At 41.1% G+C, this 16,725-nt stretch overlaps 1 protein-coding gene across 14 annotated transcripts in view; it reads right to left on the minus strand.

Moving 5' to 3' along the window:
- caska (calcium/calmodulin-dependent serine protein kinase a) overlaps positions 1–16,725 on the minus strand; it is a 181,271-nt gene that overhangs the window by 118,302 nt on the left and 46,244 nt on the right. For all 14 annotated transcript variants that reach the window (XM_037110242.1, XM_037110259.1, XM_037110252.1 and 11 more), the window contains exon 2: positions 4,900–5,012. In XM_037110242.1, the coding sequence (XP_036966137.1) occupies positions 4,900–5,012 (113 nt within the window). The remainder of the gene's footprint in view (positions 1–4,899; positions 5,013–16,725) is intronic.

Raw genomic sequence — 16,725 nt, forward strand, 5'->3', positions numbered from 1 at the left:
TTTCTTCAACAAAATATGATCTGCCATCCTTTATCTTTTTTTTTTTTTTTTAGTTTCAAACTTCTCACAATAGATGTAGCAGAAAACAGCAGCCAATCGCTCTTCTTGTCTTCCAATGAATGCATTTCTAGTGGCTACCCACTAAATAAAAAAGAAAATTTGAAAGGCCCTCATTAGTGCCAGGTTTGTCTGTTCTGGGCTGCTGCAGAAACAGGGTTGTGAAACATGGTGATCTCCATGGAGGGAGACCCACTCCATATGTAGATATAAACAGCTCATTCTAAGGTAATGAAAACAGAATGACTTATTTTCAGGTGATTACACACTAATTAAAATGTACTTATGAATATCAGATTTAATTTCTGTCAAGTATGCCACTACATATTACACACTGTACCTTTAAATTAAATTAGCTTTTTTTTTAAACCCAATTATAGATTCCAGAGTCCTTACATTTTTCAGGATAAGACTAAATTAAGAAATTATTTTCCAGAGTCTGGATGAAGCAGTTTAAGACTTAACTCTGTGATAGTGACCCCGGGAAATAAAATAACTCAAGAGGTAAAAATAACAACATAAAGCAAAAGAGATGATGGTTTGACAAATCAAGAATGCCTACCTCTTTTGAAAAATGGTCACTACGAACAAAAAACATTTACTATCAGAGATACACTTGGTTGTTGTGCAGATGAATAGAATAACATTTTCTCAAAACCACTGTGTTGAATGGTCAGCATTGAAAATTAGCGATTAGACAAACCAGTTAGAGGCAAAAGTATAAGGAAGAGGTGACCGATCATAAAAGGGGTAGTCATGATCTGTATTTATCTGTGTGCTAACAGACACCTTTGAAAGCATGAAATAAAATTGTATCACCCTTTTATACTTCTGGCAGCACCAATAGAATAATTTGTTGAGTTGTGTTTTCAAGCTAATCTGCTGTGAACATGAACTCCATATAATTCTGATGATCTCCAGAGAGGAGAACAATGATCCCCGCCATTTAAAAGATTTGTGGTCATCAGGGAAGAAAAGGCTGAGTCTCAGTAGAAGGTCAGAGTATCACTAAAACAATCCACACAGCTCTACTTTAGAAGCTTTGACACTTTCTCACCGTCTATCTCCTTTTTTCTCATTAAGCTTTCCTCTATATTTCTAAGAGCCCTGACACAGTCCTAGTTGTTGTGGTGAGTTCCTCACCACTGGCACTACTTGGCCCTTGTCAGCACCTTTAGGGTATTTAGCTGAAAGAATCAGTGCTTGAGAAAGGAAACAGGACAGAAAGGGAAAGTCCCTTGACGCTGTAGTAACCAGGATTCTGCAGTTAGCACAGTTTCTCCTTCTTTTTCTCCTCTACCTCTTCACCAGTGCCATTTTGACATTTTTATCAGATATTTCTGATAGAAGTGACTTTATTAGTGAGAGAGCAGTTTGTATATTGCAGTGCCGAGTGTTCTAGTTCTGCAAACAGACTACCACCACCCTGTTTTATGGAGAGTGATTTCCTCTCACAAAGGCACGTGCAAAGACGTACAAGCTAGCTGACTGTCGGCTGTAGTTTCTTGGCTCAGACACAGCCATGTGATGCAATGCAACAGCGAGCCTGCCTTGCCACAAGTTCTCTGATATCAGTTTGGTGTGTCTGGGCCATGACATTAAGCTCAGGCTCTTCATACTTTTATGACGTCAAAACCTGTAACAAGCTTAATCATGCATGTATGTAAATGTGCTTCTGTCGACTCTTTCTAGGCAGCTGTTTCTGCTCCTGTCTGATCTATAAGACACATAACCATAACAAAAATGAGTAAGAACTATAATTTCCAGATAAAACCTCACCTTTATGGTGTGCATGTGGTGTTTTGTGGGGGCGTCGCTGCTGAGCACTTTACATCTGTTTAGTAGAATCTTAAGTAAACCAATGGGAAGCCCTGGAATGCCTGCCAGGCTAGATTACGTATTCTCGATCAGCGAGAAAGAATTAGTGAAGGTCAAAAAGGCTACTGTGTAATGTGGCAGGTAAAGCTCCTCTAAGAAACATTATTTATCTTGAATTCACAGCATGTCTGCATGGCAACACAGCAAATTACCCATAGAAAACATCAACCATAGAAAATTACATACAAGTTCATACCACTATGCATAGCCTTTACTTTGATAGGCAGCTCAAGACGACAGGAAAGGGGGGAAGAAAGAAAGGGGACATCATGCAGTAAAAGGCCATGGGTTGGAAGTGGTCAGTCTTTTGTACATGGGGAGTAAGCTCTACAAGGTGAGCTACCAGAGAGCCCTGTGTGCAATTACTATAAATATGAGGTATAACGACATACAACATTCATCTTCATACATCAATCTATGGCCTACATTGGTGTATAGGTACAACAATGCCATTGGCCCTGTAATTTTGTTCATTGTTATCTGCTCGCTGATCTCTGGCAATTTTCCAAAAAGTTTTGAACAAGCAATTATTCAACCAATTCTAAGAAAAAAATTGTGACTTATCACTATATAATTAGCCCAATTTCAAAATTATTCTTTTTGTTCAGGTGCTGGAGAAAGACATTTTAAACCACTTAATCAATTTTCTGACCATGAACAAGCAGTTTTCAATCTAGTTTTGGAACAGAAAGGCCTTGTGAAGGTCTCTGATGACCTTTCGTCAACAGCTGATAGAGGTGACTGCTCCAGGCTTGTGCTTTAAGGTTTGAGTTCAGTATTTGGTACTGATGATCACACTGCCCTCCTGCACAATTTAGAAACAAGGGTTGGGCTCAAGGGTACTGCTCTACAAATCCTAAGCCTGTACCTATCCGTCTTGAGTTACAATTGGTAAATTCCAGTTCTTTCATTTATAATTCTAACTGGCGGGTCCCTCAAGGGTACTTCCAGGGCCCTCTATTGTTTTCCATATGCATGCTCCAGCTCAGCCATATCCTCCAGAAACATGGTGTTTCCCATCATTGTTATGCAGATGATACCCAGCTCCTTGCTCCCTCAAATCCACAAATACATCCTCCTGTCTAAATTATATCAAATGTTGGATGTGACAAAACCCTCACAAGTTAAATGATAACAAATCAGAAGAACCAACCGAACCAAGTGAATGAGAAGTAGCTCAGTGTGGAGAAGTGAAGATGTTTAATCTAATACTTTCAACAAAAAAACACCAACTCATGCATCAACCTTTCATGTGTTATGCAGAAGGGTAAACACAAGACTCTTGGGTCTCTGTAGTGTGTCTAGTGTAGTCTAAACCTGATCCAACTGGAAAGTGTTTGGTGTGAATTGGTGCCATACATTGATTGATTGATTGATTGATTTATTGATTGATTGGAGTAATCATCATCAGTTATAGTGATGCACAACAGTGAGCTGTAGAAAGCAAACAGTAAGCTGTAGAAATCATCTCTTTATAAAAGCAAGGAATCTGTGTGTGTGTGCGTTCCTCAAATATCTCTGCGGATCAGGATCAGACTGACCTGAAAGTTTCAACATGGCTGCTGTTTGGTTCAAGGGTGTGTGACGTCAGATTTGTTTGGACTACAATGATACTGTTAATAAATGATTTCATAAATGCTTTACAAATTCCGCGAGCATTGTCCACCGGAGCCACCACAGTCACATGCGCACCAGAGCCAATCACTGCACACTGTAGCCACATGTGCACCAGAGCCAATCACTGCACACTGTAGCCACATGTGCACCAGAGCCAATCACTGCAGAGCTCAAACCCACAACATACCCAACAAGCAGATTTATACCTGTAGCGGCACAAGCTGGACCGGGATTTTGCCGGCGATTTGGTCCTGTGCATCTAAACTGTTGTGGATTAATGAGACTAAACAAGTCCGGGCCAAGTCTGCTCGGGTCTGAGGAGATGCGGAGATACGTGGACAACAAAGTGGAATCAGAATCTGTGGATGTTCATGTGTAGCTAGCTGCTAGCCCAACCACATGGCCCACCTCCAGAGTCGACGGACGCACTGGCAGGTCCAAAACTGGACTTAAGGTAAATAATGTCTGCCACACTTTTTTGCAAACATTGGTGTCAAGTTTGCTTTGTGTCTGGTGCTGGAAGAAATGGTAAAAACAGGCTTTTGTCACAAAAGTGACCAAGCAACAAGTTTGGTTGTTTAGGAACAGGGGAAGTTGTGGGAGGGACGGAGGCGGATGAATGACAGGCAATGACGTGTAGAGACAGCGATAGAGACAGTGATATAGAGAGTTGAGAGATTTGTGACATTCAACGTGTTTGGAGTGTGTAGTTAGTGTGTTATGTAGTGTGTTTAGTGTGTAGTAGAGTCGTTTTTTTGTTTTATGAATCAAAACAATGAGGAGATGATGAATGTGGAGCAGGCAGTGCAGCTCTTCATTCAGCTGGAAGGAGCTCAGGCAGACCTGAGCATTGCCTGCATTTAAATGTAAATAGTTATATATAACTTTGTAAAGTTTTAAAATGTATGCACATATTTAGCAAACAACAATTTATATTTGCATTATAAGTAATAAAAAACGGTTTGTTAAACATATTTGTGGTTTTCACAGTAAAAAAAATGTAACTTTTTCTACTCAGATTTTGTGTTTTTTTGTGATTTTAGGTCCACTGTGTTAATACAGTATGTCAAAATAAAAAAAATTAAAAATAACTGTAGTCACACATGTGAGGTTGTGCTGAATATAATGACACCAAGTAAATAGTTTTTAAGGTGAAATATAATGGAAAAATCAAAAATAGTCAAAAAAGGCCAATTATACCCTGGAATATTGGATTTCACAACAAACCTAAATATTCCTGATGAATAACCCTAACCCTAACCTCCCACTTTTCTATAGGAATACATACTTCCTACAGGCACTGCACTAGTTACAGTGAAATACAGTATAGAAATTGTGATGTCTTACCCTCTGTGCTGAGTCCAGGACTGGAGGTGAACTGGGCAACATCTACGATTTTGACAGCAAACTGCTGCCCCGTGTCTCTGTTGATACATCTCCTTACCACGCTGAAGGGACCCCTTAATAACACAGATAACAAAATAACACTTAGTGGTTGGCAAGAACAGAACAGAACCTGCAGTAACTTATCTTTTGGTGTGTCTGAGGCAGCAGAAACATGCTGCAAGTACATACCTCTATTATCTTATAGAATGAACATGACAAACCTGTTAGCAAGGAGCTACATATTTACACATCCAGCAGTCACAATTCAAAACCATCCCTTATGTGGAGTGAATGATTGAACATCAGTGCAATATTTACTTTTTTAGTTTGGATTTGGTCTCCAACAACTCCTAATATCTGCCTCATTAGCTGAATGCCCCCACTATGTTCTTCTGCTCTACTGAATGTCATTCTTTTACATTTGAAGCTTCTATGGAAGTTGAATGTCTTTCACTTTCACTGACATCATCATGTGAATTTGGTGTTTCCATCAGCTCCATTAAGCCAAATAAACTTAGCACAAGTAATGGGAAAGAACTTGGCTATCAGGACCGCACTGCTATTGGACTGGTCATTTTGTCAATGTACAATCCCCCTTTCTACAATTCCTCTTACAACTGGATGCATCAAAGTTATGTTAAAATGTTAACCCAAGAGATAAAAAAAACACAGTACACAGAGGATGCACGTGGGTTATGCTTGTTTCCTGCACAACATGTAGGAAAGCCAGGACTGCACTTTGGTTTGCATCACTGTGGCTGGAGAGCTCACAAATTGAATAATCCCTCCTGTGAAATGAGTCCCATTCAGTCAATGGGACAAACAAGTGGTCTACTGCTCAAGGGCTGCAGGTTAGAATTAATGAGGCATCAGGTCACGGTAACAGTGTTAAATATGTACTACCTAAATACAACTCCTTGCTACAAATGCACTAATAACACTGGGGTAATGGAGATGTTCTGACCTGTACACACTGTGGAACAATATGTTTTGATATGTTTATAAGTGAATGTGAATGTTCATGTTGTGAAGAGGAAGTTTAGAATCATGGAGGAGGGAGGGGAGCTGGTGTACCCGGAAGTTACTGTAAACAAGCATTGTAATCGACAGCCCATCCTTAATAATGCAATTACAAGGAGAATATAATTTAGTGCCAATAATGTTAATGTTGGTAAATAGGCATTCCGTGGAATACTGAATGGGTTGTGGGAAAGAGGTGATTACGCTTCAACTATTTGGCTTTGCATCTGATGCGGTAACACAGGAGGCAGCAGGGAAAAGAAAAGCACGGTGCTAGTCTCGCTGGTTGGTTGTTCGGTTACTTCGGGTGCATTTGGCTGAGACATACTCAACCTTTCATAAAGTCATTGTGCACCAACACCAGCCTGGATGAGTCAGTTTGACAGTTTGACCTGCTACAGTAAACTTTTGAAATGTTTAACTCATTCTTATAAAAGAATGAAGAGGTCATGTTTCCACCTGTGTATGGTTGTTGACAAAATTAGGATGGAGGATGGGTCTCAGCCCAGAACACACTCAACTGACTTTTGGTGCAGATCCAGATAAACTTTTTCAATGAAAAGTTGCATGTCTTTCTGTGGAAGAAATTTTAATGAGAAGAAAAAGATCATTGACTGATTTTTTTATGCCTCAAGACACTGAAGTAAAATAAACTCTCTTAATTTGCATGACTGAATTAACTGAAGAAAAATACTGACCTTAAGAGACAACACAATTTCATACTGTTTCACTTTGTTTATATATGGCAGACCCTGCCACCTTTCTAGCTCCAAACACACTTCTTGAGACCTTATTTTCTTTGAGGACAGTTTGATTGTTATGTCATTAACATTGTAAATTATAAAATTCAGATTTTTAATTTCTTCCCTAAAACTAGATATAGTGCCCCTTTAACATTTCAAAGCTGTTTTTCTTTTGACATTTTTGTTAATTTCTCAGGGAATAACAGATGGATCTTGATGTAAATAAAATCAGGCATATCTAGATTTAGATAGCTGGTATCTATTAGTGAGTACAATTTGATGTAGATCTGGTTCTCTTGAGTTACAGTTCAGCAGTTATGGGTGGTTGTATGCCACGGTGGACAACAAATGTAGTTAACACAGAAAAAAAGCATAGTCGTAGTTTCACTTGGCCTGTGAACTGGCATGAATAAAAAAGATGATGTCATGATGACTCTGTTGTGCTTTTTCCTCCCTGTGTTTCTGTGGCCCCCGACTCTTTCATACTCTCGTCTCTATCCTGTAGCTGAACTTACTAGTGGAGCAGCTTTTAACTTGCAGAGAGAAACAGCAACCCTCTAACAAACATACACACCACAGATGTACAACCTGCAGCCTTCTGTCAATTACTCATCTCACATCAAATGTCATTCAGCACAACTGCAGTGGTAACGTGAAAGCCCCCATTTCACAGCTAAACAAAATACCAACCCTGCTGCTGCAGACACAGCAATACTGACTGACTGGGGACTGAACACAAAAGGAGCTGCTCAAGAGTGTGTGTGTGTGTGTGTGTGTGTGTGTGTGTGTGTGTGTGTGTTTGTCTGAGTGGGTGAGGAGTGTGAGGCAGTCTATGCACACAGACTGGTAACAGATGGTGATCAATCGAAAGCTGCTTAGCGTTGGAAGGGTGAGGTAGGATGGCACCATGCCCAAACATGCAGGAAACACACACACACACACACACACACACACACACACACACACACACACACACACACACACACACACACGTAGTATAAACACAGATCCAGTCTCGGATTTATATAAACAGAAGGAGTCGTGTTCCTGAATAAACTGCCAGGAAAATCTTGCAGTGTTTCTGGCAGGGATGCACGATACCAGTGCTGGGCCGATACTGCGCTCATATACTCGTACTTGCAAAAATTCACAGATACCACGCACTGACACTACTTTATAGCAATAGGCCTTAAGTTGCATGAAATTGAAGACCGCAATCAGAGGGCGGCTTGTCATTTCTTGTTTCGGACAGGCGGGCCGCGAGTCCGAAACCAGACACCATCCTATATGGACTTGGACCTATTATCGTTTTTTAAAATTTTGATTGGGTGCTTCTTTTTTGACTGGCACCACTGACTGCTTTAGCGGATCAGGAAATCCACTGAACAATTGCATGCGAGTTAAGGTATCCCACGTGATGCTACTCAGCCAATCAAATCTGTGCATTCCAGGCGATAAACATTGCAACTCTGAATACAGACAGACGGAAAGACAAATGAGTGATACAGGCAGAGATGACAGAGATGGGTGACCCGGAGACAGAGACAAATAACTCCACATGGCCTCTCTGAGAGCTGATGTTCCCCCAGAGTGCAGGAGTGCAGAAGCTAAAACCTTACTTGAGGGGAAACAGAAACTATGTTATATTTTTAATTAAGTACTTTATATTAAGATGCACAAAAAGTGAATTTATTTATTTGTCCTGTTGTATGTTTAAATGCAGCCCTTCTTTTCCTTAAAGAGAGAAGAAAATTATACACATCTCAGTATTATACATCTGTATAATTAAATGGTATGTTACAATAAATATTGTCAAAATGTTTCTGAAACGTTCTGTCTTTATTTGATTTGACAGTCAGTTCTTGATTACATGTAGACAGTGATACAACAACTAGGCTACCTCAATATATATCATACTGATTCAAATGTGGAGACTGCAATAGTTTGAGATATTAAGTTGACTGTTAACTGTGTAATAAGTTTCATTGTTTAATTTGTCAAGTTTCATTTTGTCAAATGCAAAGACACTGCCAATGTGGAGGGTTTTTGTTGACACAGGAAGTTATTTATATCACTTGTTGTAACAAGGAGAGAGGAATATACATCCTGTCTTCCAATTCAGTTCATCTGTAACCTAATAGTTGTTTTGGTGGTAGAAATATCAGTATCGATACTCGGTATTGGCAAGTACACAAATGAAAATACTTGTACCTATACTCGGTTTGAAAAAAATGGTATTGGCACACCCTTTACATTTCTAACCCCTCTCACTCGGGCTGCAGCGATTAGTCGACATAATCGATGACGTTGGCTATAAAAATTTCTCCATGCGAAATTTTTGCGCCGATGCAAAAAAAAAAATCAAGCCTGACCCGACCCCAGCCCGTGCACGTTGAGTCCTAGGCCGGCCTGGCCTGGCCCGGCCCGGCCAGACACATAAGCTGTAATTATGAGCTGACCACTTTTCTCAGTAACGAGTAATCTACCGTGTTAATATTTCCAAACCAATAGTCAGATTAAAGTTACTTATTCAAGTCACTGTGCGTTACTATTATTTTTGTCATTTTCCTTAATAAAAAAAAATATTTTTGCTTTCTTCTTACATCTCGGGGAGTGACGTCACTTGTGCGATAAGTCACATTTTCACTATGAGGACAAGTCACGTGTAAGATCACGCAGCTACTCAAACACAAACAACAATGGAGGGAGGAGAGAGATTTGCGTTTTCTAGCTGGAAATACAGTCATTATTTTGAGTTATGAAAACAATAAATTAAAAAAAAAACAAAAACAAAAAAAAAAACAGGCTGGGGCAGAGAATCTACGCTCTACTCTGTAGTAGCCTACCAACCTGCAAGCAAATCAAACTGAAACGGATTTGCATTTTTTTTAGACATATTCATCCATTAGTGTAAAACCAAAAAGTGATTTATTAAAATTCACAGTTGTTAAAAATGCAACAGATCTCGAGTGACAACAACAAGTGCATTTGTTGTGAACCCATGCTTCCCCATCATAAGACAAGAGGCCAGCTCGTTGAATACATTCATTGGTTAATAATGTGTACAGATGTGAAGGGTGGATATATGACGTAAAACCAAAGTCAAAACAGATGCTGTCAAAATAATCGTGACTAAATTAGTCAACAACCAAATAATCATTAGTTGCAGCCCCAACACTCACACACTTAGGAACAAACACAGGCCACTGGGTCACCAGTTTAATGAGCAGAAACATTCCTTGTTGTCCACAGTTCACTATTACAGCAGGCATTTATTTTCCAGGCTGCTTCTGGGGTCAGTTAACAAAGACAGAGACAGTAAATTCCACATTAGCTTCCAAAATCCATCTGTTTATCCAGCAGTCCATGATTGATTGTTATGTAAATGCAGCATACAAGAAGCCCAGAGATACATATAGTTCACTACTTACGATGGTGGTACAATCATCATACAGTGTGAAGATTTTAACTTTGTGTATGTGTGACTGCAAAGAATGCCGCGAAAGGCAAAAATGATTATTGCTTTTTTCTAAAGCCTTTTGGAGCGTGAAGAGCCACGCTCCATGGAGAAATCTACCGTTTCAGCTGAAAGACAACACAATCTTGAAAACAATACATCTGGCCATTTGAAAAAGTCAGCATTTACAGAGAAATTTACATCTATCTTAAATAAAACTCAAAGTTCTTCAAGAATAGGTTTCAACCCAAACTTTGTTGGAGCAGGTACATTGGGTCAAACAATTCTTATTAGTAATGCAGTCCAGTTCCCTGCTGCGGCATTATCACCCTCCACACTATAGTTCTGTAACTTTACCTCTGCCCCTCTTCGAAGTACACCAAATGCCAGGCCTTGCTCAAGGCTGTGCTCTATACAGCAATGAACAAGAGGCCTTGGAGGAGTTTGAACAAACAGAGAAAGGACAGAGGAAAGGCGGACAAGATGGGCAGTGATGTAAAAATACTGATCCTTGAGTAAGTAGCTTACTAGAGGGAATCTGAAAAAGAACAGGTAAAACCATGAGGGTAAAAGAGTTGGCTAAGTTCTTTCAGAGACCAGGAAAAGTATTAAGAGAGATACAAAACAGAGGCATGTCAAGCAGACAAATATATAGTGAATTAGGAAGACAAGCCAAACTATAGAGTTTGTAGGAGCCTCAACAGTGTGTAAAGAGGTCTGCAAAAAGTTTGGAATACAGGAGAAAAGCTCTAAAATAGAATCAAACAGATGACACATCAAAATGAGTAAACTGCAGTATCAGTGCTATTTTGTGTTTTATTGGAATTCAATTGCAGACTGTAATTGTATAACATGTGAGACTACAAGTAACTCTACTTTGAGAATCCATTCAATATTACGACTGCATTGCAGTTGAAATAATCAACTAATTGATAAGTCAATTGACATCAAATTAATCAGCATTTTTTTAATTGCTCAACTGTCATATTTTCTATTAATTGCACTGGATCCAGATTTTCAACTCAAACTTTCTTTGTGTCTTGCACAAGTCTTGATGACTGAAACAAAACATCCTGAATGTGAAACTATGGCTCAATAAGAATTACAAGAGCTTAAATGTTACCAGGACATGTCACAGCAGATTTCAAGTACTTGTGCAGAAAAAAATAACAGTTAGCTTTCCTCCGAAACATTTCAGAGAAAGCTACTTAGTTGTTTGGTGTTTGCAGCACGTTAACAGAGCAACAGCTTTAGTCCTCCTGTGTCTACACAAGATGCACTCAGGCAGTGTACTGAGTGTAGGTTGTGTTGGGAATTCCTGTTTAGAAGTGAACAAATAAAATGTTGTCTTTGTGCAATTTAATGAAGTGGTATAATAACAGTGAAGAGTAAACAAAGTCAGTCCATACTTGTTTGTTAATGTTTTTCCATTTGTCTGTCAAGTAGCACTTCAACTGGCGCCAAGTTTGCAAAAATCGAACAAAAAAACGTAGTCATACAACACTGTGAATGCCTGCTTTGTCATTACCAGATCAATGTCAGCTGCCTGCAACACATCTCACTCCTTCACCACTTCCTTCATTTTGGGTATAGCCTGATGAGATTTAGGCTGATTCCTACTGTTGCCTTTTTTTCCTGGCGTGTCATGTTTGTGGTTACAAACTAGCACACAAGAAAAAACGAATGTGTCTCCTGGCAATGTGAAAGGAGTCAACTGCCTGTTTTCAGCAGTATAACCCATGATTAAAAACAACAACAACAACAAAAAGACATGCTAAATTTGGTATGAAAGTGGTATCAATGTCTTTAAGCAGAAGTATAAGCATGAAAGATATTAGATATTATATTTACGTGATGTGGACAAAATAACTTTATTAGTATGCTGTTATTTTATCAATTTATATGGTATATTTCCCCACCACACATTTTTGCAGTTGACATTTTCATCTGCTGGACAACTTCCTGTGATACCTGCTTTACCTTGGTGTGGGTTACATTAAGAACTCATGTTTGTCGATATTAACCATCACATTTTACATTACATTTTACAGCGCACAGATGTGCCCATATGCATGTGAATATGCACAATCGATCTCCCGCACACATCAGGCTAGCAGTAGTCTAAGTGGGAAAGATTAACTTCAGATACCTGTCAGGAGAGAGGGGGTGAGGGAAGTCAGTCAGAGAGCATGATGTCGGGGGCGCAGCTCTGAACCGCAGTAGCTCAAGAGGTGGAACTGGGCGTCTTGGAAGTAATCAACTACATGGAGGGGCTATTGTGGTTTGAATGGATCTCAGCTGCACAGCCGCCATTAATGCTCTGAATAGAAGTCTGATACACAGGGGCTGTTCTGATTATTCTTGCATTCCAGACACCCTCACTAAAATAACAGGAAGAGGGTGAGAGAGAGGGAAGAGAAGAAGAGAAACATGGGCAAGGAGAGAAAAGTGACATTAGAGAAGCATGGTGAGGCACATTTGTGCAAATTTGTTCCTAGCTCATGACTTTTCTGATATATGAGGTTATCGTTACTGTGAGTAAGACCACATGCACAGTAGTACCTCAATCAGTGTTAATCAATATGTTTATTCAAGCATTGACTTTACACGGTTTGAAATGCTTATTTCCAACACTTGGATTTATAACCATGTGAGCTTAAGCTAGTAAGTGATTAATAGGGGCCAGGTCTGACCAAGGTACATTTTAACCATTTGTTTTTTTGGTATAAATGACACACTCAGAAACCAGAAACAGGTCGTTTTTTCGTTTTTTTCTAATTGTGGGCAAAAAACAGAAATCACCAATTCGGCTCCATTTCTTGTTTTTTTTGTTTGTTCTGATAAAACAAATTTACCACTCAATATTTTGTTTGCATTAAGACAGTGCAATGGTAACACAAATTGCGACAAACAGACGAGACAAGACTACGTTATGATCACAGACCATACTGTCCGCCTTTAGCTTCATTATAGCTTCATGTGCTCTTACCGAGCAGTGCCACACATGATTTTGTTTTATGAGCTTCAATGACAACAAAAATGTTTGTCATATCAAATAAACAACCGTTCATTCATTTTTGAAATGTTCTGCTGGGGCATGGATTATAAAGTAATGCAAGAGAAAAAGATTGCCTAAATAAATAAAATAATGCGACAGCATATTGTTTTGACTGTTAATGTGCAGCTGATAGACTAAAATGCACCATGTCTGTTTTGAGTACTTTAGTACGTTTTCTGAAGGATGCACTGTGAACAGTGATGTATGCTCTCAATAATGAGAAACATCACTGGCATATGACATGTGGCAATGGGAAGTAGTTGCAAAAAAGTGACCAGTAGGTGTCGCACTATGTGAACCTTTTCATCAATACATAAACGATGCAGAACAAAAGACACACAAAACACTTGCAACAACAAAATGCTGCAACGGAAAAATGCTGCAAACCAAGAAAAGATGCAGAACCAAAATGACACAAACCCCAAAACACATGCAATCGGTATCGGCCGATGTTAGCCTCCTTAACTGCAATTGGCCATTGGCAAATAAATATGACATTCACCGATGGCAGTGGCCGATGATTATATGCTGATTTGTTGTATATATATATTTTTAGCCAGTGCAGCATTACAGATGTTGTGGCTATTTGCCGATTAATAGTTGGCCACTTTAACATAGTTGGCCACTCGCCCCCCACCTATTTACGTCTTCAGGCTGTGCAGATCCAGTTGGGGATAGACCAAAAAACCTACAGCAAGATGTTTCCACTTGCTGGAACAGTACCTTTTACATGATGGAGAGCTTGTTGGAACAAAAGCGCGCACTTGCTATATATGCTGCAGACTACGACCTCCCTGCCACTCTCAGAGCGCACTAGTGGCATTTAATTGAAAACTTTATGCCACTCCTCTCCCTGTTTGAGCAATTGACAAGAGAAGTTAGCTAATCAGAGTCATCAGCTGCCGACGTCATCCCCTCTGAGACAGCCCTGAGACATCTTCTGAGCAAGCAGGCTGACACAGACCACGGCTTTAAAACAGCAAAAACCACACTATTAGAGGCTGTATATAAACAACTTCATCAAATCGAGTATGATCCCATGTTCTGCATTGCTACGTTACTGGATCCCAGATACAAAGATCGCTACTTTGATGAGGATGTTAAACAACACGCACGAGCAATACTTGACTCGCACCTGTTGCCTGCTGCCGGTGCCGAGGATGGGACGCGCAATGGAGAGAGCACACATCACCCACAGCGAAGAGGCAATGACCTGACGGAGCAGGATGCATGATATGTTTGAGGAGATTCAGGAGGAAAACATGGAGCTGGGGTAATTTCACTGTCTCCTCCAGGAGCTCCGTCTGGATGACGACCATTTCCAGCGGTACCTCAGGCTGACCGGAGCCCAGTTCGAGGACCTGTTAGCTCGGGTCTGTGCCCACACACAGCTACAATTAGCTTCTCCTCCATGTTGATCTGAATGTAAACAAACGTATGTGAGGTGACATCGTCGGCTTGAACTCGTTGCTGATTGGATGTCACGGCGCGATGCTGCCTGAAAAGTTCGATATTTTCAACTTTATTCGCTTCACTTCAGACGCTTAGTTTAACAGACGGGGAGTCTCTCCTGGCAAACACCCTTTCACTCACATTTTTATCATCCTTGTTAAAACTCAACACCACTTAATCACAGAACAAACGACGTGAATTAACCCACAACCATCTTATATATCATCTTATTCATTACCACATTCACAAACCATAACTACATCAACACCAACTGAATACCCATGAGTCATTGCGCCCCAGTCCACAAGGGGCATTATAATATGCCCGTAGAAGCTGTGATGAAGATTTCCAATTTGAAACAGGATTATGAGACTAAGCATAGGAATTTTGAAGAGACATTTCCTCAAAATTCAGAGGTAAGCACAACACAAATGAATGCACTGAAATCATATCAAGCTGCAAGCAGGATTCTTGACACATCTATTAAATAACAAAATAATAAAATAATGCATGTCTGAAGTGGGGGCATTCCAATGCCCCTGATGACAAGTATAAAAACAAGGACGTTCACGTCGCCTGCAATGGTGTTACCAGGGCCCCATCCTGGAGCCAGGCCTGGGGTTCGGCTCGACCTACGTGTGTAAACAGACCTTCAGCATCATGAACATCAACAAAGCCAGCCACAGATCCAAGTTAACAGACCAACACCTCAGATCCATTCTGAGACTCGCCACAACAAAACTAACTCCAGACTTTGATGCACTGGCTAAAAAAGGAGACCAACAACACTGTCCCCATTAAAATTAAAAGTGTCTCCGTGATGCGAACGTTCTCAAAATAAACAGTGCAGCTCCACAGACTGACTTGCTGGCACTGTTTCGTCCTTGCACTGGTCGTTGTTGACCTTTGGCACCGGGGAAACAAATTGAATAGAAGGAGCAGGACAAGTACATCTGCAGCTCCTACCGTTTCTGAAAAAAAAAAAGACAGTCAGGAGGAGAGTGATGGTGATATCCAGAAAGGATAACAGAACTTGAAACTGGGTCTGGGAAAAGTTCGGGGAGGCCATGGAGGAGGACTACCAGTCAGCCTCGAGGAAATTCTGGCAAACCATCTGGCGCCTCAGAAGGGGGAAGCAGCCCTGCAACACTGTTTACGGTGGAGGTGGGGAGCTGTTGACCTCGACTGGGGATATCGTCGGGCGGTGGAAGGAATACTTCGAGGATCTCCTAAATCCCACTGACACGACTTCCATAGAGGAAGCCGGGGCTGGGGACTCAGAGGTGGACTGGGGTGGTGGTCCCTCTATTCAAAAAGGGGGACTGGAGGGTGTGTTCCAACTATCAGGGGATCACACTCCTCAGCCTCCCTGGGAAAGTCTACTCCAGGGTACTGGAGAGGAGAATTCGGCTGAATTCGTCGAACCTCAGATTCAGGAGGAACAATGCGGTTTTCGTCCTGGCCGTGGAACACTGGACCAGCTCTATACCCTCCGCAGGGTGCTCAAAGGTTCATGGGAGTTTGCCCAACCAGGCCACATGTGTTTTGTGGACTTGGAGAAGGCATTTGACCCATGTACCTCGCGGCATTCTGTGGGAGGTGCTCAGGGGAGTACGGGGTTGGAGGCCCTCTGCTAAGGGCTGTACGGTCCCTGTACGACTGGAGCAGGAGTCTGGTTCGCATTGCCGGCAGTAAGTCAGACCTGTTCCCGGTGCATGTTGGACTCCGGCAGGGCTGCCCTTTGTCACTGGTTCTGTTCATTATTTTTATGGACAGAATTTCTAGGCGCAGTCAGGGGCCGGAGGGGGTCCGGTTCGGGAGCCACAGGATTTCATCTCTGCTTTTTGCAGACGATGTTGTCTTGTTGGCTCCGTCGAGCCAGGACCTCCAGCATGTTCTGGGGCGGTTTGCAGCCGAGTGTGAAGCAGCTGGGATGAAAATCAGCACCTCCAAGTCTGAGGCCATGGTTCTCGACCGGAAAAAGGTGGCTTACTCCCTCCAGGTTGGGGGAGAGTTCTTGCCTCAAGTGGAGGAGTTCAAGCATCTTGGGGTCTTGT

This window comes from Acanthopagrus latus, chromosome 9 (genome assembly GCF_904848185.1).
Source record: "Acanthopagrus latus isolate v.2019 chromosome 9, fAcaLat1.1, whole genome shotgun sequence".
Taxonomy (NCBI): Eukaryota; Metazoa; Chordata; class Actinopteri; order Spariformes; family Sparidae; genus Acanthopagrus; species Acanthopagrus latus.